At 42.2% G+C, this 27,944-nt stretch overlaps 1 protein-coding gene across 1 annotated transcript; it reads left to right on the top strand.

The window, feature by feature from the left end:
* Nucleotides 1–156: 156 nt before the first annotated feature.
* Nucleotides 157–27,944, top strand: MAT1A (methionine adenosyltransferase 1A). Its single transcript, XM_075842791.1, has 9 exons — nt 157–436; nt 10,121–10,198; nt 11,433–11,555; nt 11,716–11,828; nt 12,527–12,670; nt 23,507–23,725; nt 23,859–24,041; nt 24,128–24,261; nt 25,967–27,944. Exons 1-9 carry the CDS (start codon nt 343–345, stop codon nt 26,067–26,069), a joined length of 1,191 nt encoding a protein of 396 aa, XP_075698906.1. The 5' UTR covers nt 157–342; the 3' UTR covers nt 26,070–27,944.

Genomic DNA, 27,944 nt, shown 5'->3' with positions numbered 1-27,944 from the left:
GATATTGAGTTGATATGCAAACATGCATGAACACCCTGTGATTTCTTGCCAGACAAATGTTTGTTCCAGTTTTCTCACATGGTCATTGAAAAACTTTTACTTCCCATATATAGGAGAACTTGCCTGACTGACAGCTAAACTGAACTGTGACACGAGGATAGGCGGGTTCTGCCTTGAACTCACACAGTCAGGTTACTGAGCTACTAGCAGTAACGAGATCTTGCAGCCTTGCTGAGGTTAAAAAAAAAAAGCCCATCAGCTGTCAGGTCTACACATACGTACTCCGCAAACTGATTCTTTTTTTTTTCATCATCTTTAAACGTCTTAAATTAAAGCCAGACCATGAATGGACCAGTAGATGGTTTAGGTGACCACACCATGGAAGATGTTGGCGCTTTTATGTTCACTTCAGAGTCCGTGGGAGAAGGACATCCTGGTAAGTACAATAGGTGGTATTCAAAGTTAAAAGGGCAGATACAGTAGATCAGTTATATAAATATATGGAGAGCTAAGAAAAAGAACAGAGTTCTAAGAACATAAAAGAAAAATCTAGACCCACGAAATACAAAACGTTGTCGTGTTTGTGTCCTCGTGATTAGTCTGGTAAAGTTATTATTTGTGTTGGCTAAGCTTATAATAGTCTGATCTGAAATAATAAGTAATAGTCCGTCTCAACGTCTTAGTAGGTCTAGTTTGATTGAATATTGACTCTTTGCCACTGTTTACATTAATACACATGAATTACCGTACATGCTCTGGAGACTACACATGTACAGAAATATCTGCTATATCCATAACATATGCATTTTCAGAGCTGTAATTAACTATGACACTTCAGGCATTGGCTCAATGCCCAATTATGTCTTCTTCAAACTGCAATGAATGGCATGTGGAATTCCTAGGAGCCATTCACTCATGACCCGATACATTCAAAGAGTGCAGAGACAGGGACTATGTGTTATCACAGTCATCTAGAATGGAAAAGTATTAAACTAAGGTTGGTAAGCAGATTCACATTAACACAGCAGCGTTATAATTCCATCAGTATTTCTTTAGGATACACCATATGACATAGTCATACATAAAACAATAATAAAATAAATACATGCATTCTCCAGGTTTGATCTATTAGATAATAGTGTTAGGGTGACAATAGTGACAGGTGGTCTGGGAGCAAAGTTGAGCGATTTTGGACCTTGGCTAGTGGTTTTATATTGCAACTTATAGTTTACTACTATCCGAATGCAACGTAATGCAACCCTAGCTGTTGGATGTGAACAAATCCGGCATCATTGTCATCCCACAACCAAATTATTACTTTGCTCTATCAATATTGTAAAGTTGTGATAAGTCTGAAGTCGATCATTTTACACTGTCTTCTTTGTAGCTCTAGCCTTCAAATTTTGTACACCATTGATATGATTTGAAGATTTTATCTTATTTTTAGCTCTTTATAAAGACTTTTTGCTCTAAGCCTGTGCATTGGAGTTAGTGCAAATAGTGGAATCCTATCAAAATCTCTCATGATATTTCCCTCAGTATATATGTGGCAGTTACCTGATAATCTTTTTTTTGTCTTATTGGGGATTAACTTGCTTGTAGTTTATAATCTTTCTGTACATGCACTAACTTAAGGCCCTTGTAGACGGACCGATGATCAGACGTACGAATGCTCATATGAACGCTCGCAACCGGTCATTGCCTTGTCTAAACAGGGCAGCGATCAGCTGATGAATCAGCAAAACAAAATGGTCATTTGTTGGCAGCACACCTGCCGACAAGATGCGAAATGTATGGTTACCTAAATTCCCAATCATAGTAAATAAAGCAAGTGAGCGCCGATCAATATGCTGTTATTGTTAATAGTAGCGCTGGTTATTGGGCACAAAATCTGTCCATGTAAAACCCCCTTGCTGGTGAGCTTCGGCTTGCAAATAGTAGCTAATATGAGCAGGCAGAACTGCAGGAGGAAGGGAGAGTGCAGCACTCTGAACCACTGATGAGACAGGAGGTGAATTTCTGGACTGCCTCTAATTTCCAATTGACAATACAGTTAAACTGAAGTCACTTATCTTAGATCTAAATATTTATACCAAATGCAGGATTAAAAAAAACAGGAAATCATACTAAAAATGAGCTTTATGTGGTTCCAAAAATAAATAAATAATGTGTTCATGAAAATTAGATGCATAAAACGGTGGCGGTCAACCAGACAGATTATGGATGCCTCAAATGTGTCTCTTGATTGCATAAAATGGCCTCATATCACACTCTGCCAGGACCAGGTCAAGGGGTGGTCATATACAGACAGACGCACGCACACACACTGTCACGGGCCCCGTGGATAGAGAGACTGTCACGGGCCTGCAGAGAATGGTGTGGACTAACTTTGTCACCAAGGTATTCACCCTTTAACTCATATACAGGGGTCTGGACTTCTCTGCTGGGGAACCCCAGGTTATTACCCCCAGAGTAGTCTTCCAAGACGGCCAATGCAAACAGGCGTAGTACTAAATCGGCAGACAGTATACAGAGTCAGGTATAGCAAAGATCAGGGCAGGCGGCAAACGGGCACTCAAGGTTGGTTGAGTAAAAGGGAAGGAGGCAGAGGTTCGTAACGCGTCACTAGCAAGACGTCAGGGCAGGCGACAGGAAAGGACAGACAAAGGTACAGGGAGAGTCAACCACAGGAAATCCAAAGAAATCACTAGCAAGCAAGGAGAAACCAAATTGCTCAGGCAATGACTAAGTCACATCTGGCTCATGAGGGCTTCGATTTAGGCATCACTGTGATTAAAAAGTCACATTTTTGCTGCCGTCTGTGAGCATGGGTTTTGTAACGTTGTCTGTTTTGACACAACTTGTATGTGATTGCGTTGGTGGGGAACACTAAACTGATTTACTCAAGGACACAAGCGTTTTGTGGTGTTTATTTGCTGTGTTGTACTGCTTATTGAGCAAGCTCACTAAGTTACATAGTAACAGAGGTTCTCCAAAATCTGTTGATTCATCAAAGTTGCACTTTTAGAACCTCTGCTTTTTATCAAATTCAAAAAGATTGCATTAGCTAAAGCCAAGAGCTGTATCCAGGTGGGGATCAAAAATTCCATGTATGTAAACAATGGTTCCCATTTTGTATGAGATGATTTTATTTTTTTATTTTTTTCAGCAATAGAGTACAAGGGAAATAAGCATACTCATTGGGGTTAAGAAGCTACAATCTGCAGATCAATGAACGACCGCAATTAAGTGAAAAAAAAAATGGTTGCTTAATTTAGGAAACATCACCCGCTGCAATGCCAGACAAAGCCCATGGACAAGAGTGGCGCTGTTTTTGGAAAGAAGCAGCCATGGTTTTTTTTGTTTTATTTTATACAACCACTTTAAAAGCTGCTGTCCATTTTTGGACCTGATGGTTCTCATACAGCCCCTTCAAGTCCCTATCAAACACGTTTAAAAAAACATGCTTTGCTAACACTGCAGAGACCTAGCAGTAAATTTGTCTGCTCATGGAGGTGCATTAAAAGCCACGTTCCCTTAAATTATAATTCAACATTGTGAACATTGCATGCAGGGCCTAATGTTTGAAAACTAATGCAGACCCAAAGGTGGAGCAGATGCCCACAGAACCAAGCCAATAATTGATTTCATTTTCTAGCCAGTGCTATCTGGAATAAGAACTAGAGTGGTTAGCAACACTTTCAGTCTTTGGGTATATTCACACCCTAAATAAAAACGGCTGTAAAATACAGAGCTGTTTTCAAAGGAAAACAGCCTCTGGTTTTAAGCCATTTTTTATGCATCAGGCGTTTTTTTGGTGCGTTTTTTCACGGCCGTTTTTGGAGCTGTTTTTATATTGTGAGCACTTCTCTTTTACAAACGGGCACGTAAAAAAAAATGCCCCGTGGTAACGGAACACCGTTTTTCCCATTGAAATCAATGGGCATATGTTTGGAGGCATTCTGCACCTGTGTTTTCAGCTGTTTTTGGGGGCGTTTACGGCCCGAAAAATGGCTGAAAATAAGCAGTGTGAACATATCCTTTATATACATCATACATGAGGGTTTGCTCCAGTTTCCCAAAGACAGTTTTTACATTTTTAATTAAGGACCCATGGATGCCAACTCATTTTGTGCCTTCAAGGAGCGTGAATCCCATAAGCACCCCATAATAAATCCAAAATAGCTGCACAGTTAAACCAGGGACAACATTTTATAGAGAACCCTTTTAGGTTACAAACACACACGGTGTAAACACTGTGGATTTTCCGCAACAAATTAATTGCGGAAAATTCACAGCGTATTACAGTAGCAGCAGTGTGGGTGAGATTTCACCAAATCTCGTCCCCACACAGCGCAAAGAAAATGCTGAATAAACGCACATAAATTGACCTGCCGTGCGGTTTCCTCAACCGCAACATGTCAATTAATACTGCGGAATCGCAGCTCTTCAATGGCGGGTTTTCCCCATTGAATTCAATGGGGTGCTTAAACCCACAACCGTGCATTTGCGGTGGAATCACAGCGATTCCGCCCCAAAAATTGCAGGTAAGTACAAAAAATAATATACTTACCCAGAGTTCCCTGCGTCTTCTCCAGTCCGGCCTCTTGGGATGACGTTTCAATCACAGGCTGCAGCTGTCACATGTCCTGCAACATCACCCCAGGAGGCCGGACTACGCACAGAGAATAGGGAGGGGGTAAGTATGAAAATCTTTTAACATTTTCTGCTTTACGCAGTGGTGCGATTTTTCAGACGGCATTTCCTGCAGTGTTCAGGGCGGATATCCACCCTGAACAAGCTGTGTATGTTCCTACCCTAAGACTGTGATAAGACAAGAGGTACTTTTGGGACATGCAAACGAGCGCTAATCAACGAGACAGCTTGTTGAATGGCGCTCGTTCGCTCCTTTCACGAGGAGCCAATATGGGGATGAGCGCTCATTACTCCGATTGCTCGTCCCCATACATTTCTATCATGTCGGCATCACGTCTCAGGGAGATGTGCTGCCGACAACGCTAATATTTAAGGCATTTAAAACGATGCAATCAGCGGATGAACGGGCTGATCGTTGCTTTGTTTATACAGGGAAATTATCGGGAACGAGCGTTCTGTGAACGCTCATTTGCCCGATAATTGGCCAGTGTAAAAGGGCCCTTACTATAGTTATAGTTATATGCAAGACCCCTTAAGACTTAGAATGAATTAACTAAACACTGTTGCCTGGAAAGCAAAGTTAATTTTTGTATGTGGGGCTACAGAAATACCTTTTTTTGTCGGTATTTGTGATTTGTATGGACTCTGTGCCCTGAAATATATTTTTTGCTAGTAGTATATTCTACTACTGTAGACAAAGGTCTCGCATGTAGGTTTCTTAGCAAAACCGTAAACTATCTGAATACTGCATCAAAAAGCAAATACAAAGTGTAGGAATTAGCAACTAGAGTGAAGGCCATACAGTATGTGAAATGCACAGAACTGAGCACGTTCCGCTGTTTCTTGTTACTTATTAGAAGGGAATGTTTCCACATTTCTTCTTTAAATGCTGTACTAGACCTAGTATTTATGTATATATGTATATAAAGCCATATGATTTTTCTATCTCAAAGGAATTGCATAAAATGAAACCGTTTGATTCACAAAATATATTTTCAATATCCTCACAGTCTTGAAAAATACTCTTTCCAGAACTGTGGGCCGATCCTTCCCCAAATGCCATTCCTTCGAGCAGTGACGTCACGTCCACTGAGACATCACGTCACATGAACATGAAAAGCAATCATGACATGGTCCTGTGGACGAAACATTATAGGGCGGTGCCATAATTGGCTTTGAGGGTATGTTAACACACCTTATTTACGGACGTAATTCGGGCGTTTTAGCCTCGAATTACGTCCGAAAATACGGCTCCAAAGCGTCGGCACACATCTGCCCATTCATTTTAATGGGTTTTACGATGTACTGTGCCGACTGTCATTTTTTAAAAAAGACGCCCGCGTCAAAGAAGTACCTGTCACTTCTTGAGACGTAATTGGAGCCATTTTCCATTGACTCCCTGGAAAAACAGCTCCAATTACGTTCGTAATGGACGCAGCGAAAAGCGCCTGCACATGCCATTACGTCTGAAATTACGGAGCTGTTTTCTCCTGAAAACAGCTCCGTAATTTCAGCCGTAACTGAGGCTGCCGTGTGAACATACCCTTATGGTCATGTGACGTGACATCTAAATGGACTTGACGTCACTGCCTGGATTTTGGTATATCTCCACAGACTAATCCATAAAGAAGTACAGGGGTTTAAATCTGTTTATTTATGGGCACGTTTTAATGCATTAGGTCCAAAAGTATTTAACAAATAATACATAATATCACATACTTACCAACACTTAAATCCCAAACCATTTGAAGTTCCCCTTAAATTGCTGGGAGCCCACAAAAATGCTACAGAAATGCCCCTTTTAATGAACAATTGCATAAATCCGTCCTCTTTGCGGTTTAGTTTGTGGGATGGTACCGCAAAGATTAGGAGTGTTGCAAAGTATGAATCAGTTTGCATCAGTTTTTCAATAAGTTTTTGGGATCGTTTCATTTTACAGCCCCAACATAGCATGCTACCGGTTTGGACATGCCATATGTACAACCTGTGCAGCTGCACATGGGTCCAGTAGGTAAGAGAACCTGTAAGGAGGTGCTCCGCCATAAGCAGACTAGAGCATTGACCAGCATCCCTACAACAGTGCATGGAAACAGTTTGAGTCATCAGTGATGCTAACTCATGTGTATGTGTTGTGCCAAGGTGCTATTAACATGCTGTTATTTGCAGGCACTGTTTACAGGCAAGCATGGTGGGCAGTGAGGTCCCTGGTCTGGTATGTGAACGCAGTAGAGTGACGGCACACATACTCTGTACTAGGTTGAGGCCAGACTATACAGACTATATAAGGAGGTGTTTTTGAGGAAGTTGAGTATGTATATGAGGGGCAGACAGAGTGCCCGTCTGGTGCGAGACTAGTAGCGCACGGGACTGACATTGCAGCTAAAATCAGGAGGAGTTTTGTGGGGAGGAGTGGGCCTCCTGTCTATCCTGCTGAGCGGTTGCGGACCACTCAAGTACCTTGATTCTGAGCCAAGCTTCTGAATTACTTGGGTCTGCCGGGTTGAGTGCTCTGTGACTGGAGAAGGTCCATCGTGTTCCTGTACCAATGGCAGTAAGAGCCTAGTCACCCCCGCCTGCTAGTGTGACCAAAGACCAGAGATTGAGACCGTGCCAAGCCCACAGTGATCTTGCGTTCACTAAATATCGTGAGTTGCTCTGTGAGCTCATCTGAGACTGTGACCGCCAAGCTGAATGCCCATCTGAGACTGTAACCGCCAAGCTGTGGGCCTACACTTATAACCCTGAAGCTGTGTATTCATTTGAGAGCAGCATGCTAAGTGCCACTGTTTCTTACCATTACGCATGGTGCCCCAGCTTGAGTAAAGTTCTGTTTCATTAAACTGTGCTGTGTCTGCCTCCATTACTGAGTCATCCTCGAGTACTGTGTTAGGGTCAAGGGTCACACACAAAAATAAGACCCTCTCACAATTCCACTGCCGCCTTAAAAGCAGCAATTTTCTGCCTAGTGTTTATTAGTTTGAATGTAAGGGTCTGATCTAATGAATTTCATAGCTCACAATAACTGGTGGATTGTTAGCGAAACAAAAGGAGGTGATCTATGATGAGCGAGGGGCCCATATACTATTCTTGCAGAGGGGCCCTCATCTGTCTATGTCTGCAAATTTTTTTTGGGCTTTTGGAAATAAAGAATCAAGGGCTCCTTTATTAATAGCCGTAAATATTTTGATTGCAAAAATGGAGTCAGTTGAACGTTAGAAAACTTAGTAGGATCCATCAAAAATGGACAAACTGTATGCCAAACCATGTAAACAACAATGCTAATACCAATGCCACCATGTTTATTAGATGGATTCAGATAATTAAAAACGTGCCCTCACTTGACTCTCATATGTTTCACTGGGGCTTGTAATACCTCAGGTCACTGTTTTAGCATGTTGTGTGACCTATGTGATGAGTAGTTGGCACTGGAGGTTTTGTAAAAAGAGATGGGTTTAAAAATAGATCTAGTTCTCTATCGTAGAAACTTTCCATGTGTTAAGTCCTGGTAATGGTTTCTAGAGAAAGAAGACACCTGAATCAACTTATGCCTTACTAATCCATTATGTTATCACAGGAGATAAAGACATATTAAAGCAAAACGTTAGCTTATACTTCTAGATTATATGACTCTATTGCATAGGTACATGGGCAGGGTTTGGTATTGCAGCTTATCCCTATTCAAGTGAATGGGTGATTGTTTGTTTTATTGTTTTTTTTCCTTCATATTTTTGTACTTGTCGTAATTGATGTAATCTGGTGCTTGGGAACCATGCCTGTGCAGGTATTTTTTGCTATAGCATGTTCAGTCTATGGGCCAAAAACAATGCACGGAGTCTAAATTAAAGTGTCCCTCCAGTTATACTCTCTGGCCTAAACTGACATCAGGCAAGGAAAGACGCTCCATGGCAATCACATGATGCCCGAAGAGTATCGTGAACGATTCCAATTCTAATTAATAGGACCCATGCCCGATGCCAGTTTGTCCGGGAGAGTACAACTGAAGGGAACCTTTAAGGCCAGATTCACACACTGCAGTTTTTGATACGTCTTTTTTAGAGATAGAATATGCTCCTATACATGGACCACAAATTGCAAATATACAGTTCCATATTGAGTGTTGTGTAGCACACCATATTGCATATGGTCATGTGCATGAGTCCTCAAATGCATTGTCTCATTTTATTAACCCCTTTTTGATATGAAGCCGGACAGGCCATCAGCTGCAATCTGTAGGAGAAGTTGTCCCCAACCATACAGTGCCCGCTGCAGGAGAAATTAAGTATTACATTGTGACCATTCAAATGACCTTCCATGTAATACATGGACGAGCCAGGGCCGCTAGAGCGGAAGCGGTTGATATACAGCGGCTCAATCACTCTGGTTCATAGATGGGGTCCTCAGTGGGGATCCCTTCTATAACGTCGATATATTCTAATAGGACATATGGAAAGGGTACTGAAACTGTAAAGGATCTGCCAGGCACAGCTTCGGGGTTAACGCCCATAGATAATCAGTCTGCACCTGCTTCTATGTCTGTGAGACTGACTCCATCTTCCACCACTCAGGGTGGCAGGCTTAGGAGTGGGAGAACCTATCACAGCCTGGCCAGACGGAGCTAGCTCCCGCCCTCTGTCTATTTATACCTGCCTTTCCTGTTCCTCCTTTGCTTGTGATTCTTCTCGTTTGGTTTCCTGGCCCTGCTGCAGCTTCTTGTACCATTGTCCTTGCTTCGTATTGACCCCGGCTTGCTGGCTACTCTCCTGCTCTGCGTTTGGTACCTCGTACACTCCTGGTTTGACTCGGCTTGTTTACTACTCTTCTGCTCTGCGTTTGGCACCTCGTACTCTCCTGGTTTAACTCGGCTTGTTCACTTCTCTTGTTGCTCACGGTGTTGCCGTGGGCAACTGCCCCTTCTCCCTCTAGCTCTGTGTACCCTTGTCTGTTTGTCTGTCGTGCACTTATTGAGTGTAGGGACCGTCGCCCAGTTGTACCCCGTCGCCTAGGGCGGGCCGTTGCAAGTAGGCAGGAACTGAGTGGCGGGTAGATTAGGGCTCACTTGTCTGTTTCCCTATCCCTGTCATTACAGAAACAACCTCTTTAATGTTTGGTTCTCCCTACAACCCAATCAGTTTTTAAGGTGTTAATGGGGGCACTATCTATGACCATATTTGCGGGGATAATATTTAGGTAGGAGGCAGAGGTAATTCTTCTATGTTCTATGTTTTTTATTTAAAAAAAAAAAAAAAAGCCACAAATAAAAGAAAGGAAAAAAAGAAAAACTGTATTATACTTACTTATACTTATGGATCCGTAACAATATTTTACTCTATTGGTGTTGTCTGTTATGTTTTGTTTTTTGCCCCACAAAAGTCTGATGGTTTCTTTTGACGAGTGGGGTTTGACCTACAAAGAGACTTGTTCCATTGGAAATTAAAGTATTTAAAAGATTTTTCTTTTCTTGCAGACAAGATCTGTGATCAGATAAGTGATGCTGTTCTAGATGCCCATTTAAAACAAGATCCTGATGCCAAGGTTGCATGTGGTAAGGAGCATTGCAAAATTGATATGTTTGCTGAATGATACCACACCAGATATGTACATTTCACAGTGATTGCTTGTAGTTATCCTTAAGAACACATTTATTCTTGTATTTGCTTGTGTATGCAGTGGATAAAATAAGTTAAAGAGGTTATCCGGGAGGTGATTTTTTTTTAGTAGGGGCTACAAATGAAATCAATAAACCAAAACGGCTGATTGGCTGCAACGGTCACATGTTACTTGCATGTATACAACCTCTGTTCGCGCCGCTATAGCCTCATCACTGGATCAATTTGCTTCCCCTACAAAAAAAATATCACGTCCCAGATAACCACTTTAAATCATTTACTCTATCATTTATATCTCTCGGGTTAAAGGGGTATTCCGGTTATAAGAAGTTATCACCTATTGAGCACCCAGCAGTTTCCATCAGTGTCATAAACTTTGAATGTAGCGACAGGGTGCGTGGCCGACCTGTGCTCTATTCAACGCCTCCTAGCAGCGAGCTTGCGGCTCTGGGGGGGATGGAGACTTGAGACGACTGTTCTTGGACCCCAGCGATTGGACCCCCACAGATCCAAGATATATCACCTATCTAGTGGAGATGTGATAATTTCTTGTGACCGGAATACCCCTTTAAACAATATGTATTAGGTATTTCCACTAACAATGACAAATAGCAAGGTGTTGAAACAGCAGTGAAGAATTTTATATAACAAAATAATGCTTATTAAAGTGTACATGTACTTTCACAAAAACTTTTACATGTCATAGTGACATGTCAGAAGTTTTTAACGCTGAGGGTCCAAGACCCCCTCAAATCGCTAATACAAAGAGGCCAAAGCATTCAGGTCAGCGCTGAGCCGCTTAGTTTCTGCTCAGCTCTGCTCGGTTTTCATCTGAAAGCCGAATTAGCGGTATATAGACTCATAGATTTTCTATTGAGCCCGTACTATTCATTTCTATTGAGCTCGGCTCTCCTTTCCATGGAAAGCCGAACAGATCCAATCAGAAATGAAGCAGCAAAGCGCTCACCTGATCACTTCTGCAGCTTCGTTTTAGTAATCTGAGGGAGTCTCAGCGCTCAGACCCCCATAGATAAAAACTTTTAACATGTCACTTTGAAAGTATAGGTACACTTTAACATATCTACATATTAACATGTTATTCCTAAAATATTAAACCTACAACACAGACAATGGAGGGAATATCATTAAAGACAAGTATTTATCTTCCAGAAACAGTCTGCAAAACTGGCATGGTTCTGCTTTGCGGGGAAATAACATCAAGAGCAGTTGTGGATTATCAGAAAGTTGTTCGTGACACCATTAAGTACATTGGTTACGATGATTCCGAAAAAGGTTGGTTGACTTTTACTAAAGTTTAGTTAGCGTATTGTAAATATTGTACAGTAGACTGTTTGCAGTTTATGTTTTTGGCGTGCTTTAGATTACCTAGTGCCTATATTTATTATTACATGTATTATACTAGGTCCTTACATATTTATTTTTTTTGGCACAGGTTTTGACTATAAAACCTGCAATGTTCTCGTAGCCCTGGAACAACAATCTCCTGATATTGCACAAGGTGTTCATTTAGACCGAAAAGAGGAAGATGTTGGAGCTGGTGATCAGGTAGGGATTTTTACAAGCATTATAAAATCTACTGTCAGGATCTGTGGGTATGTGGACACACTAGGCCGTACTGCCATAGCGGTATAGCAGTTTGCCAAACAGAATACCAAGTCAATGTCTATAGTCCGAGTAAGGGTACCTGTGGTAGTTCAGACAGTAGCGATGGTAAGGCTTGGATGGGACCTTGGCATCAGACACCAGGCGTGATGTAGCACAGCAGACGGGATCGATGGCACAACATGACTTCAACTCTATAAGGCACAGCAACAAGGTAGCACAGGATACATGTAGCAGGAACGGGGACAGTGGGAACTGGAAAACACTAAGGGACCATTTGCAAAGACTGATATGGGTAAACACAACAATGCTCAGGCAATGAGGGAAGGGGCAGAGCCCTTCTTATAGTCCAGGGTGAGTATGGGCTAATTACATATTTACGTCATGTGCTGGCCCTTTAAGTTCAGGCATGAGCGTGCGTGCACACCCTACGGGACACAGCAGAATTAAGCGGAAGTGAGCGCTGGCATCTCCTGAGGAGTAGATGCAGGCCAGCGCTCACAGATCCATGGTTGCGGCCATCGGGTGGTGAGTAACCCCGACGGCCCGTGGCCATGGGCGTTTCAGCTGCCTAATAAAATATAATTTGTAATATTATTATTCCATATTGGAATTACTCAACCTTTTTTTTACTTCTGTAGGGATTGATGTTTGGCTATGCCACGGATGAAACACAAGAGTGCATGCCATTGACTATTGTGCTTGCACACAAACTAAATGCAAAACTCGCAGAATTAAGACGCAGTGGTGATCTTCCTTGGCTTAGGCCAGATTCCAAAACACAGGTAATCAAAATGGGTAATTTTTTGTCGACATTCCGTTAAGTAGTTACAATAACATTCCTGTTATCTGCCACCTCATACTCTACAGCTCTCATATGTTCACTTTATGCATGAGCATAGATTTGTGTCAGGAATTAGAGAATAAAAAATCACAGGGTAAAAAAGTCCGTCTCCGGGAATACGCCTGATAACGCCATCTTCACTGGGAGATAATTATGTAACATATCTAAGGCTCCTCTATTTCTTTTCACTACTCTGCTTTACTTGATGTTGACACATATTACCTCCTACGCAGTACTGTTTTATATATTTGTTTGTGCACCTGTTGACAGCAGCCTTCAGTTATTTGTAGGGTTCCACCCAGTGGCATAACTATAGGGGTTGCATCGGTCGCTGTTGCGTCCCCTTGCATCACATCTATAAAAAGTTACTAGAGTAACTGAGGCCTAGGTAATAAACGACACGGGCCCCTGCTACTATAGTAACTGACAGCATACTTACCCTCCTCATTCTGGAGTGCAGCGGAGGTCCTGGTGTCTCTCCGCATCATGACGTCACGACGCTGAGCGCCGCACACAACATCCCGACCCTGGATGGAGTCAGGACCTCAGCGGAGCCAGAGAGGAGGGTAAGTATCCTATTACCTATTAAGTATCCTATTCATGGATTCATTAAAACATACTCGTGCCTAACCAACATGCTCGGTTTCTATGAGGAGGTAAGTGCAAATCTGGATGTTGGTCATGCGGCGGATGTGATTTATTTGGACTTTGCAAAAGCATTTGATACTGTTCCCCACAACAGTCTTGTTCTAAAGCTACAGACACAGGGACTGGGGGACAATCAGGGGCATAGCTAAAGGCTCATGGGCCCTGATGCAAAAGTTCTTATTGGGCCCCCCCCCCACCACAAACTTCTCATGGCCGATGGTCCGCAGCTTTCAGCTGCATCGCTGGGTCTCCTAAGTGACCCAAGAATGCAGCACTAGCAGCCGGGGGCGTCACTAAGGCTGGGTTCACACACACTATTTACAGACGTAATTCGGGCGTTTTATCCCAGAATTACGTCCGAAAATGTGGCTCAAAACCGTCGGCAAACATCTGCCCATTCATTTGAATGGGTCTTACGATGTTCTGTGCCAATATTCATTTTTTTTACGCGCCGCTGTCAAAAGGCGGTGCGTGAAAAAGACGCCCGCGTCAAAGAAGTGCCTGTCACTTCTTCAGACGTAAATGGAGCCGTTTCAGATGGACTCCATGGAAAAACAGCTCCAATTACGTCCGTAATGGACGCAGCGAAAGACGCCTGCACATGCCATTACGGCTGAAATTACGGTGCTGTTTTCTCCTGAAAACAGCACCGTAATTTCAGCCGTAACTGACGCTGCCGTGTGAACATACCCTCAGGGCTTAAAATGTCAGGGGAAATAGCCCCAATACATATGTGTCCGCCACCAAAAAAAATTGTATATAGGAGACACCATAGCATATCTATAGCACTACGACCCTATAAACCATGGATAGGATTAGATACATTGGCTCAGCAGACAGTATCACACATGATAGGATTAGATACAGTGGCTGAGCAGACAGTATCACACATGATAGGATTAGATACAGTGGCTCAGCAGACAGTATCACACATGATGGGATTAGATACAGTGGCCCAGCAGACAGTATCACACATGATAGGATTAGATACAATGACTCAGCAGACAGTATCACACATGATAGGATTAGAGATAGGGCCCAGCAGACAGTATCACACATGATATGATTAGATACAGCAGCTCAGCAGACAGTATCACACATGATAGGATTAGATACAGTGGCTCAGCAGACAGTATCACACATGCTAGGATTAGATACAGCAGCTCAGCAGACAGTATTACACATGATAGGATTAGATACAGTGGCTCAGCAGACAGTATCACACATGATAGGATTAGATACAGTGGCTCAGCAGACAGTATCACACATGCTAGGATTAGATACAGTGGCTCAGAAGGCAGTATCACACATGATATGATTAGATACAGTGGCTCAGCAGACAGTATCACACATGATCGGATTAGATATAGGGCCCAGCAGACAGTATCACACATGATCGGATTAGATACAGGACTCAGCTCGCTAACATTGCGGCTCCAGCGCTGGACCCAGGAAAGGTAAGAATAATTTTGCTTCTTTATGTGTTACTGATTATTTTTGTGTGATTGTGTTTTTTTACAGGTTCGGTTGTTGGACTTCGGATACGAGGACTTCAATGACGGTGTTTTTTTATTCTCAATAAAATGGTTAATGAGGGTTGTGTTTTTTTATTTCAATAAAATATTTTTTCTATGTGCTTGTATTCTTTTAAACTTTATTATCACCGCCTTAGTAATGGCTGCTGGCTTATTGACAACCTCCATTCCTAAGGCGGGGCTTAATGTTAGCAGGTGCAGAGGCCAACACTAACCCCATTATTACCCCGGTACCCACCGCCACCAGGGGTACTGGGAAGAGCCGGGTATGAACCAGTACCCGTCCATCTGTAGTGACGGGCAGGCACCGGGGTGGCCGCAGGCTGGTAGTATTATTCTGGGGAAGGCCAAAAACAGTGGCCCCTACCACCCTGGTAATGCTGCCTGCTGCTGCTGTGTTGTATCTGGCTGGTTATGAAAATTGGGGGGGACCCGACATAGTTCTTTCCAATTATTTTTTTTAAATGACTTGGGGTCCCCCCCATTTTTCATAACCAGCCAGATACAATAATGCAGCAGCAGCCTAGCATCACCAGGGTGGGAAGGGCCACTGTTTTTGGCCTTTCCCCTACTGATAATACCAGCTTGCGGCCACCCCAGTGCCCGACCATCACTACAGATGGTCAAGAACTGGATGGTACCCGGCTCTTCCCAGCACCCCTGGTGGCGGTGGGTACCGGGGTAATAAAGGGGGTTAGTGTTAGCCTCTGCATCGGCTAACACTAAGCCCCGCCTTAGCAATGGATGCTGTCAATCAGCCGGCGGCCATTACTAAGGCGGTAGTAATATAGTTTAAAAAAAAACACAAAGACATAGAAAAAATATTTTATTGAAATAAAAAAAAAAACACACAACCCTCATTAACCATTTTATTGATAATAAATAAAAAGCCGTCATCGAAGTAGTCCTGGAATCCGACGTAGTCCAACGACCAAACCTGTAAGAAAACACACAAAAAAAATGATTAGTAACACATGTGTTAGGCTTAGATACAGGGCCCATGTGTGATACGGTCTGTGGGATCCTGTATCTAAGCCTACCACAAGGTAGGCTTAGATACAGGGTCCAGCAGACAGTAATCTTATACAGTATAAGATTACTGTGTGCTGGGGCCCTGTATCTAAACCTACAGTGTGGTAGGCTTATATACAGGGCCCATCAGACAGGATCACACATGGGCCATGTATCTAAGCCTACCATGTGATTGGCTTAGATACAGGGCCCAGCAGACAGCATCACACAATCTGTGATCCTGTCTAATGGGCCCTCTAAGCCTGCTACATCGTAGGCTTAAAGGGGTTGTGCAGTCCCTAAACATTGATGGCCTATCCTGGATAGGCCATCAATAGCTGATGTGTCCGGGGTCCGCTGTTTTGAAGGGGCCGCAGCACTCGTACGAGAGCTGCTTCCCCTTCATTTCACTACTCGCTCACACTGTGAATCGCCGACACCGATTCACAGTGTGACCGGAATGAAGGTGAAGCAGCTCTCGTACGAGTGCTGCGGCCCCTTCAAAACAGCTGATTGGCGGGTCCCGGGAGTCGGACCCCGCCAGTCAGGGCTACTAATCTTACATTCCTCTTCAGCCGCGGTGGAAGTTCTGTCCTCTCGATGTTGTGCGCGGCGCATAGCGCTGTGATGTCATGCGCTGCGCACAACGCTTGTTGTCAGGACCTCCGCTGCGATCCGGAACCAGGAAGGTAAGTACAGTCTGTTACTATAGTAACAGGGGCCCGCGGCCCGAGTTACTATAGTCACTTTTTATTGATGTGGTGCGGGGGGCTGTGGCCCCCCTGGCTTCGGGGCCCGGTCGCTATTGCGACCGCTGCGACCCCTATAGCTACGCCAGTGGCGACAATGTATGCAAGTGGGTAAAGAATTGGTTAAGTGACAGAAAACAAAGAGTCGTTACAAATGGAACTTACTCAAAATGGGTTGAAGTCAGCAGCGGAATACCACAAGGATCAGTGTTAGGCCCAATTCTTTTTAATCTATTTATTAATGACCTTGTGGATGGGATTTATAGCAAGGTGTCAGTTTTTGCTGATGATACAAAACTTTGTAGGATACTTAAAACTCTGCTTGACTTTAACCCCTTCCCACCGCAGCCCTTTTTCAGATTTTCATTTTCGTTTTTTCCTCCCCACATTCCAAAAGCCATAACTTCTTTATTTTTCCGTCAATATAGTCCTACGAGGGCTTGATTTTTGCGGGACGAGTTGTAGTTTTTTGTAGCACCATTTATTTTGCCATATAATGTACTAAGAAACGGGAAAAAAAATTATTTGTGGTGTAGAAAATGAAAAAAAACATCGTTTCCTCCACGGTTATTTGCGCGCCGTTTTTACGGAATTCACTGTGCAATTAAAACAACATGTTAACGTAATTCTCTGGGTCAATACGATTACGGCGATACCAAATATATATTGTTTTTTTTATATTTTACTTCTTTTACAAGTAAAAACATAAGTGTAAAAAAGAAAATTTATTTTGTGTCGCCAAATTCCGAGAGCCAGAACTTTTTTATTTTTCCGTCGATTAAGTGGTATGAGGGCTTATTTTTTGCGGGATAAGCTGTAGTTTTTAATAATACCATTTTGGTGTACATGCGACGGCTTGATCACTTTTTATTTTATTTTTTGTGGGAGATTAGGTGACCAAAAAAATAAAGATTCTGGCGTTTACTTTTTTTTTTACCGCGTTCACTGTGCGGGTTAAATAATGATATATTGTAATAGTTCAGACTTTTACGGACGCGGCGATACCAATCATGTTTATTTATTTATATTGTTACTATGCTCTAGTGGAAAATGGGAAAAGGTTTTTTTTTTAAACTTTTAATGAATTATTTTTTTTTTACATAAAAAAAAAACTTTATTTAACTAATTTTTACTTTTTTTTATTAGTCCCCCTAGGGGACTCCAACCAGCGATCATTAGATCGCTTGCACTATATACTGCAATACTAATGTATTGCAGTATATCGTGATTCTGACAGGCTTCTATTAAGCTTAATAGATGCACAAATAATGGCGGACCTGGGGGCGTTCATTAGGCCCCCAGGCAGCCATAGCAACCATCGTCCCCCCCCCGCGATTGCGTTGCAGGGGGCGGGATGAGCTGTTAGAGGGGGTCGCCCCCCTCCTTCTAACGATTTAAATGCTGCAGTCGCTATTGACCGCAGCATTTAACGAGTTAAACTAGCGGGATGTATACATCACAGCCATCCTGTAATAAATGTATATGTTAAATGTATACATTTTTTGACATGGGAATCCATGGGCAACGGACGGCAACCATCAAAGGCGTTCGTCATTCATGCGTCGCTTATGTTAAAGAAAAGTATTAGTTTAATGTATACGTTTTTTACAGGATAGCTGTGATGGATGCTTCTGACTGATGCCATCTTTTGGCCATCCGTCGTCCATAGACTCCCATGTAAAAAGTATACGTTTAACGTAAAACATTTTTACTGAAGCGTGCAAGATTGTATTGAATTGGTATCATGACAAATTGAGGACTGAATCAGTGTAGGACCTCTTTGAGTGTTCATTGTATTTATTCCTTAGGAAGTCCTTCACACTCTCTTATGATCGTTTTGTGTTAGTATCTTTGTTATAAGCAGTGTCTGAACATTTTAAAGCCATTACCTAGGGCGACCTGGAATCAAATCTGTTTAATCGGTGGTGAGAGTGATCTTTTCACTCTGTAAAAGAGCTAGTGGCATATATTTAAAATGCCCCATGGCTCCAGATTTATGTCGGCCCTTGGGCGACACAGACTTAGTGGGCCCTTTTGCAGGGGGAACTCATGGCGCCAGAAAATTGGCAGAAAATGTAATTTGTGCCCCCATACAGAAGTTAGGCCCTGTTTATGCCCACATAAAGAAGTTAGGCCCCAGTTTGTACCCCCATAAATTTAGTGCCCACTGTAGATAGTGCCACAAAGCCCCCTCCCTGGTAGTGCCACACAGTCCCCTCCCTGGTATTGTCACACAGCGGCCCACCCAGGTAGTGCCACACAGCCACCCTCCAAGGTAGTGCCACACAGCCCTCCTCCCAGGTAGTGTCACACAGTGGCCCTCCCAGGTAGTGCCACGCAGCCCCCCTCCCAGGTAGTGCCACACAGCCCCCTCCCAGGTAGTGCCACACAGCTCCCCTACCAGGTACTGCCACACAGCCCCTCCTGATTTGTGCCCCCCTCCCTGGTAGTATATGGACAGTGATGTCAGGGCAACCCAAGATCCAAAGTCCCGGGCAGGGCGCTACTAGCACTCTGCCTGGGAGTCTATAGCCTAGTAAATGGCAGAGTAGGGAGCTACCTCCCTGCTCTGCCGTAGAATTCCATAGTATCTGCATCCTAAGGATGCAGATACTATTGAATGTAGCATTGCTACCACTGTAGCAGACGTAGAGGCTGCTAGCAGGGCCACTGGGCCTGATGGGGCAATGACTGTGGGCCACTATGGCTGCTACATTGGTAGTTACGCTGCCTCCTAGACAGGGGTTCCCTCTAGAAGCAGAATCCCATCGGCAACAGTCTGGCCAGGATTCCACTCCTAGAGAAGTGACGCCGGCCTTGAGCGCCATCATTTCTCAAGAGAAGTTGGCTTCTGGTAACCAGAACCTTAAATACAAGTATAGTTTTTTGGGGGCAGTTTAGATGTGGCTGCAGGGGCAAGGGGCAGTTGGAAGGCATTAAAAAACATTTTCTTGAATGAAAACTATACCTACTAGATTGAGCTGAAATCTTAACATCATACAATATTTTAATACCACCAATTGCCTATGTCAGTTTAGTTGCAATAAACCAAAATGTGTACCCTTCCTTGTAATCTGTTACAGGAATACTTCCCTAACCATGTTCTTTGTGTTGCAAGCACCTGTTGCTGCAGATTTGAGTTCTTGAATAGAAAACATACACCTTCCAGCTTCTCCAAATATAGCCATATGTATTGGCAAGTTTTTACATCATGGAACTCATTATGCAGACAAAATCAGTTTGTCATGGTTTCACGGTCCATTTCTGATTCACTATAAAGGCATTTTGATTCTTAATAATTCAGAGAGTAGTTTAAACACAGGCCTAATAGGTTAACGATGACGCAAAATATTTGAAATTTTTACTATATACATTTAGAAACAGGAATTTTAAATTATATATGGTCATGTTATGAGTGGAGAGAATGAGAGAAATGGTTACACGCAGGGCTGGCCTTAGGATAGATGGCGCCCCGTGCAAAATTATCTTTCGGCATGCACCCCATCATAAAAAAAAGACCCATAAAAAAGTATAATGCCCCCCACAGTATAATGCCCTATATAGTGCTCCCATACAGTATAATAATAATATTTAATAATATATTATAACCCCCTACAAGGACACAAGTATTTTGTCCTCTAATTGTGCCCACATAATATTATGCCCCCTAAGTGTCACACACAATATTTTTCTCCTGTAGTGCCCCTACACAGTATAATGTCTGCTTAGTGGCCTCCACACAGTATAATGCCCCCTCCCCTGACTGCCACACACAGTCCCTCCTTGTAGATAGTGCCCCCCTGTAGATTGTGCCATACAGCCTCCCTGTAGACATTTCCATAATCCCCCACCTCCTCCTTATAGACAGTGCCATACATTCCCCCACCTCCTAACAAACAACCTTACAGAACGGAGACAAATGGAAACCATTAGCAACAGAAGCATTACCATTAAAATCAATAGTAATGCAAACGGAAAGCTATGGTTTCCGTTTGGTTTCCGTTCATGGGTTTCCCTGACGGAAAGGTCTAACAGAACCTATTAACGGAACCCCAACGCAGATGTGAACGAAGCCTTACTTTAGAGATTTAGCCACAAGTGTCAAAAAAGTTAAAGAACAGCTCCTATGCAATAATCACTGCTTAAAGGGTTTGTACCAGAATCGACAATTATTCCCTATCAACAGGATCTTTGATAATTGTTTGATCGCTGGGAGCCCCACTGCTGGGATTCTCACCGATCGCGAGAACGTGTGTCCCGAACTCCATGTTCCTCCTCACTGCACCCCCCGCAGTAAGGAGGTGCTTGAATGGAGCTGTGGAAAGACGATAATTGTCATCTTTGAGATTTCCCCTTTATAGGAGACTGCTTGAAGAAATTAATGAACAACCCTTAAATGTACAATAATGTGAGAAAACTATTTTAATATCTTACTTCTATACTGACAACACAAGTTTGAACAGCACATTCCAACAAAATTAAACAAAATGTGTATACAGGTGTGACGCCTGTGACTGCAAATTTATACAGCACACAAGAGAATGGCGACAGCACACTGCGAACACTAATGACACCTAAGCCACTAAATATAAATAAATATGCATTACTGCTAAATCTACTTACAATAGGGAGGTTCTTAGCGCACATTTTGATCAAATTGTGTGAGCCCACCTGCCACGACAAGGCGACCTCTATGAGGTGGGAACCTACGCTGCACATACACCCAGAACTGGGACTAAACCTACATATTCTTGGGGATGGTAGGAACCAGTATTAAACGAATTGAAAACACCCGGGACAGAATGGGAGGAATGCAAGATCAAAAAATGGAGGCAGTCACTTACCTCACATATATGAATCACATAAACAACACAAAAAGTTGAACACCACATTCCAAAAAAATGAAAAATGAAACAAAACGTGTATACAGGTGCAAGAATGCCTGTGGCTTCTATATGTGAATTACTTCTATATTGAGATATGATAACTTGAAATAACAAGCCCAGAGCCCGGATTTCTATCAGGTGCCTTTTTGTCAAGAAGACCTATCTACCAGATAGGTCATCAGTATATGATCTGTGGAGGTCCCACACCTGGACCGCGCACTGATCAGCTGCTCCAGTAGCCTTCAGGAACCGGATGTCATTGCACACTATGCAGTGTACGGAGCCGTAAGCAGTTGGCTTCGTACACTGCATAACGGCCGTGCTTCAGAACTGCAGGTCTAATCCTATTCACTTGGATAGGAGTAGAGCTGCAGTGCTGCAGCTCAACCTCTCTTCCATGACCGGAGCCAACTGTTTCCGGCATGGACGTCCAGTGCCCGGAGGCCACCGCAGCAGCTGATCGGTGCAGGGCCGGGTGTCGAACCCCCACAAATCATATACTGATGACCTATCCGGTGGATAGGTCATCAGCTGTCCGGTAGTGGACAACCCCTTTAAAATCGCCAAACAAATAATTGTTTACATATATACACATATATATTCCACCGTTCAAGCTAAGAAGAATATAGATATTGATGTAGATACTTGACTTGTTTTATGGTAGTTCTCCTTTAAGTGTGTCTAATTGCTTAATAGTCTACTTGCTTACATCAATTGAGTATTAAATGTGTATAAATTAAACAATTTATTTTTGTTGCATTAATCTTGATTTTACATTATTTTATAATATACCAAAAAAGAAGCAATACCGTGCTAGAGCAAAAATAATTTAAAAAGGTATATCTTTGTTACATGATATAAAAATATATATAATATAAATTAAAAAAATGGGACAATGCAGACATACAAAAACAGTGGGTGTAGCAGGACAAATATGATTTACAGAAATATAACATTACATATGATGGGGCACACTGTATAGGGATATTAATTCATACATTTTAAAGTGCAAGTGCAATGATGTATGGTTAAGGGCAATTCATATAACCTTTAATATAACATTTAAATAAGTACATATAAATGTACCATGCAAAACAGTATAATTTACACAGCAATAAGTATACATACCACAATAATTGCAGATCCAATACACCCAACATTGATAAATATAAAATAAATTAAAATGTGCCTATCATTACAAAACAAAAAATACTTAGACAGCTGTAGATGTGTATTAGATGTACTGCTGCTAGAAATGCTGTGTCGAATCTGCATATGTTGGGTCTTCTCCTATCTGCTCCATCATGTCTATAAGTGAGTGGTGGAGTTTCCCAGGTGTGGAGCTGTGCTGTGAGCTGTGACCTAAAACAAGTTGTCTCCCCTGCACCTTACCCCTCCTCTCATACGCAGTTAAAGAAAGTGCAGCATCACCTCCCTCCTCTCCCTCCTTTTCCCCTCCCTGGTGTTTAGTTATTGTGTTGCCCAACTTCATGCAGAGCCTTTCTTCCCATCAAATGTGATGGAGCCTCTGGTGCAGATGTGAACAGAGTAGAGATATATTACTACGTTTTCAGCTGATCTGCAACTGATATATATATATATATATATATATATATATATATATATATATATACATACTCTCCTCAACATTGAAATTGCAAAACCAAGAAGGGCAAGCCGTAAGGTTATGTAAATCGAGGAAGTAGCAGGTGTTTTTTAGCCATATCAAACCTCAGAAATCGGATCAAGTGTGGGATGATTGTGCGATGCCTCCTGTTGGTCAACGTGCCAGTTATGGCCACTTGTCGCAAACTGAGTGGTTCAGAATCCTTGAGCTGAGAATGTATATATATATATATATATATATATATATATATATATATATATATATATATATATATATAAATATATAAGGTACACTACTAGTACTGACTAATCTTTTTTTCAGGTTACGGTGAAGTACATTCAGAAGAATGGTGCTGTGATTCCTGTATGGGTTCATACCATTGTAATATCAGTGCAGCATGATGAGACCATCTCTTTGAGTGACATGCAGGAGGCTTTGAAGGATAAAGTTATAAAGGCCGTTGTTCCTGCTAAGTACCTGGATGAGAAGACTATATACCATTTACAGCCAAGTGGCCGTTTTGTCATTGGGGGTCCTCAGGTGACTTTTTATTATTTTTTTCTGAATATGCCAAGAACATATGGTTTTATTTATCTCACTTCCTAGTTTTTGTTTCTTTCTCAATTGTTGATTATCTACTCTTTGTAATGGATGAGTGTTTGCTATTTTACAGGGCGATGCTGGTGTCACAGGCCGTAAGATTATTGTGGACACATATGGCGGCTGGGGTGCCCATGGTGGGGGAGCCTTTTCAGGAAAAGACTATACAAAAGTAGATCGTTCTGCTGCCTATGCTGCCCGCTGGGTTGCTAAATCATTGGTGCATGCCAAGCTCTGCTATCGTGTCTTGGTTCAGGTATCATCAGTTTTTAGAGTAACATTAATAGTTTACGTTAGAAACCAACTGTAAAATGATGGACTTTTTTTGTACTGATTTACTAGGTGTCTTATGCCATTGGTGTGGCCCATCCATTATCAGTTTCATTATTCACTTATGGGACCTCTGAGAAAACTGAGACGGAGCTGTTGGACATTGTCAATAAGAATTTTGATCTGAGACCTGGAGTCATTGTCAGGTAAAATGAATAAGGCACGTCTGGATGAAATATTAAAGGGGCTGTCACATGATTAAATATTACATTTCTCTGTCAAAAACATAAAACTGTTTCAATTGTAATCAATTTAAAAAGAACTGCTTCTGTGTCTAAATATTGCTATTACATATTAGTATTAGATTATGGTCATGGCGCCCACTCACGTTCTTTTGTTTCCCTCTCAAGAACTTCCACCTAATATGTTCAGTGCTGCTGAGAGAAAAAAGAATCTACTACACCAATTCTTATTGACTGACCTGCACAACGGCAGGAATCACTCTGCCGCCCATGTACAAAAGAATCCAGGCGATGGGACCGACAAACTGAGCATGTGTGACCACCGGCACTGGACACATAAGGTGGATGTTCTAAATAAGAATCAAAATGAACACCAGGGAGCGCCATAACAAGTGTGTAACAACAAACAATATCTAAAAACTAGGAGCATTTTCAAAAAAATGATTCCAATTAAAAATTAGTTTTGTATGATGTAATAGATCTACTTGTGATCTAATTTTTAATGATTAATTCTAAATTTGAATGCTGTCAGGCTGAGAACCTGTTTGGTTTAGATGGGATAATCAGACACACATTTGTTCCCTATATAACTTTTTTATTTTTACTTCATTTGCGCAGCTTTGATTCTTGAAACTCATTCCTGTGGTTCCCATGGGCCACAGTTTCCAGAAACATAGAAAAATACAGCTTATGGGGAACATATGGCCAGTAATGATGATAATAATAATAATAATCTTTATATAGCGCCAATGTATTCTGCACAACTTGCAACAATTAAACAAAAGGAAAAAGGTCATGCCCATAAGAGCGTTCAATCCAAGGCTCCATGCACATGGCAGAGCCATACAAATAGATCCTGTACAACAGTGCACAGAGAATGTACGGATCCCGAGTACAGAGCTGCACAGGCTCCATGTGCCCTTGTACTGGCTCCGTCTGTAGCCGCGTGTACAACTATATTATCTCCTATAGAATAGCTTCATAGATTTGGCTTAACAAGATAGAGCTTAAAGGGGTTTCCCATGAAGGACATTTGTGATATATCCACAGGAGATGTCATAAATGTCAGATAGATGTGTGTCCCACCTCTGGAACCCGCATCTATATCTCTAGAACGGGGCCCCCTAAACCCGGTTCTAGCTTTTTCTGCTTACGCTGACACCCGGCCACTTCCTGATTACATGGTCGAGCGTTACGGAAACAGTGCAACTCGCTGAGCTACGTTGTTTTCATAACTCCCATAGAACTGAATAGTAGTTACGTAAACAGCGTAGCTCACATGCTACGCTGCTTCCATCATTTTCATTCACTACTATGGGAGTTACGAAAATATGCTACGCTGTTTCCGTAACTCCCGATTATGTAATCAGGAAGTGGCCGGGTGTCAGCGTAAGCAGAAAAAGCTAGAACAGGGTTTAGGGGGCCCCGTTCTAGAGATAGGTGCGGGTCCCAGAGGTGGGACCCCCATATATCTGACATTTATGACATCTCCTGTGGGAAAATCCCATTTATATATATATATATATATATATATATATATATATATATATATAATAAATATATATGTGTGTGTGTGTGTGTGTGTGTGTGTGTGTGTGAAATGTTCATACACAAAAGAAGACAAGATATTAACAGTCCTTTAAAATGCAGATTTTATGTTTTTCTGCAGGGATCTTGATTTAAAGAAGCCTATATACCAGAACACTGCGTGTTATGGGCACTTTGGTAGAAATGAATTTCCTTGGGAAGTACCAAAGGAATTGGTGTTTTAACCATGAATAAAGGAACTGATACTATTGAGTAGGAACTAGGACAACTTTCTCCTTCAGCAATTCCTACCTGGCATCAAGGAAAATATCATGAGGCAATCCAAATAATGAAACTTCTGGAAGTGAAAAGTATCAATCCAAAATTGAAGCAGAAATTCTCCGTGTTAATTCATTTCACTCTACTGGGAAAGGAGCTTTTCTACTATCTTCTTATATGTGGATAATACTCATGGCATAATTTACCAAACCACAGGAGCTAGCAATATTATTTTTTATATTGTTATATTGTCCCCAGTAACAGTTAACTTTGAGCCCTCAACACTTTTGTCCGTTTTTTTTGCCGTTGACATAGCCAGGCCTTATTGTAGTGCAAAGTCTCATTGACATATACAGTGAAGGAAATAAGTATTTGATCCCTTGCTGATATTGTAAGTTTGCCCACTGTCAAAGACATGAACAGTCTAGAATTTTTAGGCTACGTTAATTTTACCAGTGAGAGATAGATTATATATAAAAAAAAAGAAGAAAATCACATTTCTCAAAATTAGATATATTTAATTGCATTGTGCACAGAGAAATAAGTATTTGATCCCTTTGGCAAACAAGACTTAATACTTGGTGGCGAAACCCTTGTTGGCCAGCACAGCAGTCAGACGTTTTTTGTAGTTGATGATGAGGTTTGCACACATGTTAGATGGAATTTTGGCCCACTCCTCTTTGCAGATCATCTGTAAATCATTACGATTTCGAGGCTGTCGCTTGGCAACTCGGATCTTCAGCTCCCTCCATAAGTTTTCGATGAGATTAAGGTCTGGAGACTGGCTAGGCCACTCCATGACCTTAATGTGCTTCTTTTTGAGCCACTCCTTTGTTGCCTTGGCTGTATGTTTCGGGTCATTGTCGTGCTGGAAGACCCAGCCACGAGCCATTTTTAATGTCCTGGTGGAGGGAAGGAGGTTGTCACTCAGGATTTGACGGTACATGGCTCCATCCATCCTCCCATTGATGCGGTGAAGCAGTCCTGTGCCCTTAGCAGAGAAACACCCACAAAAAATAATGTTTCCACTTCCACGCTTGACAGTGGGGACGGTGTTCTTTGTGTCATAGGCAGAATTTCTCTTCCTCCAAACACGGCGAGTAGAGTTAATGCCAAATAGCTAAATTTTAGTCTCATCTGACCACATCACCTTCTCCCAATCACTCTCAGAATCATCCAGATGTTCATTTGCAAACTTCAGAAGGGCCTGTACATGTGCCTTCTTGAGCAGGGGATTAAAAGAAAAGAGTTTTTACAGTTCTTGAGCAGGGGGACCTGGCGGGCACTGCAGGATTTTAATCCATTACGGCGTAATGTGTTACCAATGGTTTTCTTGGTGACTGTGGTCCCAGCTGCCTTGAGATCATTAACAAGTTCCCCCCGTGTAGTTTTCGGCTGAGCTCTCACCTTCCTCAGGATCAAGGATACCCCACGAGGTGAGATTTTGCATGGAGCCCCAGATCGATGTCGATTGACAGTCATTTTGTATGTCTTCCATTTTCTTACTATTGCACCAACAGTTGTCTCCTTCTCACCCAGCGTCTTACTTATGGTTTTGTAGCCCATTCCAGCCTTGTGCAGGTCTATGATCTTGTCCCTGACATCCTTAGAAAGCTCTTTGGTCTTGCCCATGTTGTAGAGGTTAGAGTCAGACTGATTAATTGAGTCTGTGGACAGGAGTCTTTTATACAGGTGACCTGTAAGACAGCTGTCTTTAATGCAGGCACCAAGTTGATTTGGAGCGTGTAACTGGTCTGGAGGAGGCTGACCTCTTAATGGTTGGTAGGGGATCAAATACTTATTTCTCTGTGCACAATGCAAATAAATATATATAATTTTGA

The sequence above is a fragment of the Rhinoderma darwinii genome, chromosome 11, assembly GCF_050947455.1.
Source record: "Rhinoderma darwinii isolate aRhiDar2 chromosome 11, aRhiDar2.hap1, whole genome shotgun sequence".
Taxonomy (NCBI): Eukaryota; Metazoa; Chordata; class Amphibia; order Anura; family Rhinodermatidae; genus Rhinoderma; species Rhinoderma darwinii.
The sequence above is the reverse complement of the archived record's forward strand: the minus strand, read 5'-3'. Positions and strand labels throughout refer to the sequence as shown.

What these genes read in the sequence shown, in the direction of transcription:
- MAT1A (XM_075842791.1), top strand. Translation starts at nt 343, where the DNA reads ATGAATGGACCAGTAGATGGTTTAGGTGACCACACCATGGAAGATGTT. An exon ending in ATGTTGGAGCTGGTGATCAG is followed by an intron (nt 11,829 to 12,526) that starts GTAGGGATTTTT and finishes TTACTTCTGTAG; the next exon opens with GGATTGATGTTTGGCTATGC. An exon ending in GCTATCGTGTCTTGGTTCAG is followed by an intron (nt 24,042 to 24,127) that starts GTATCATCAGTT and finishes CTGATTTACTAG; the next exon opens with GTGTCTTATGCCATTGGTGT.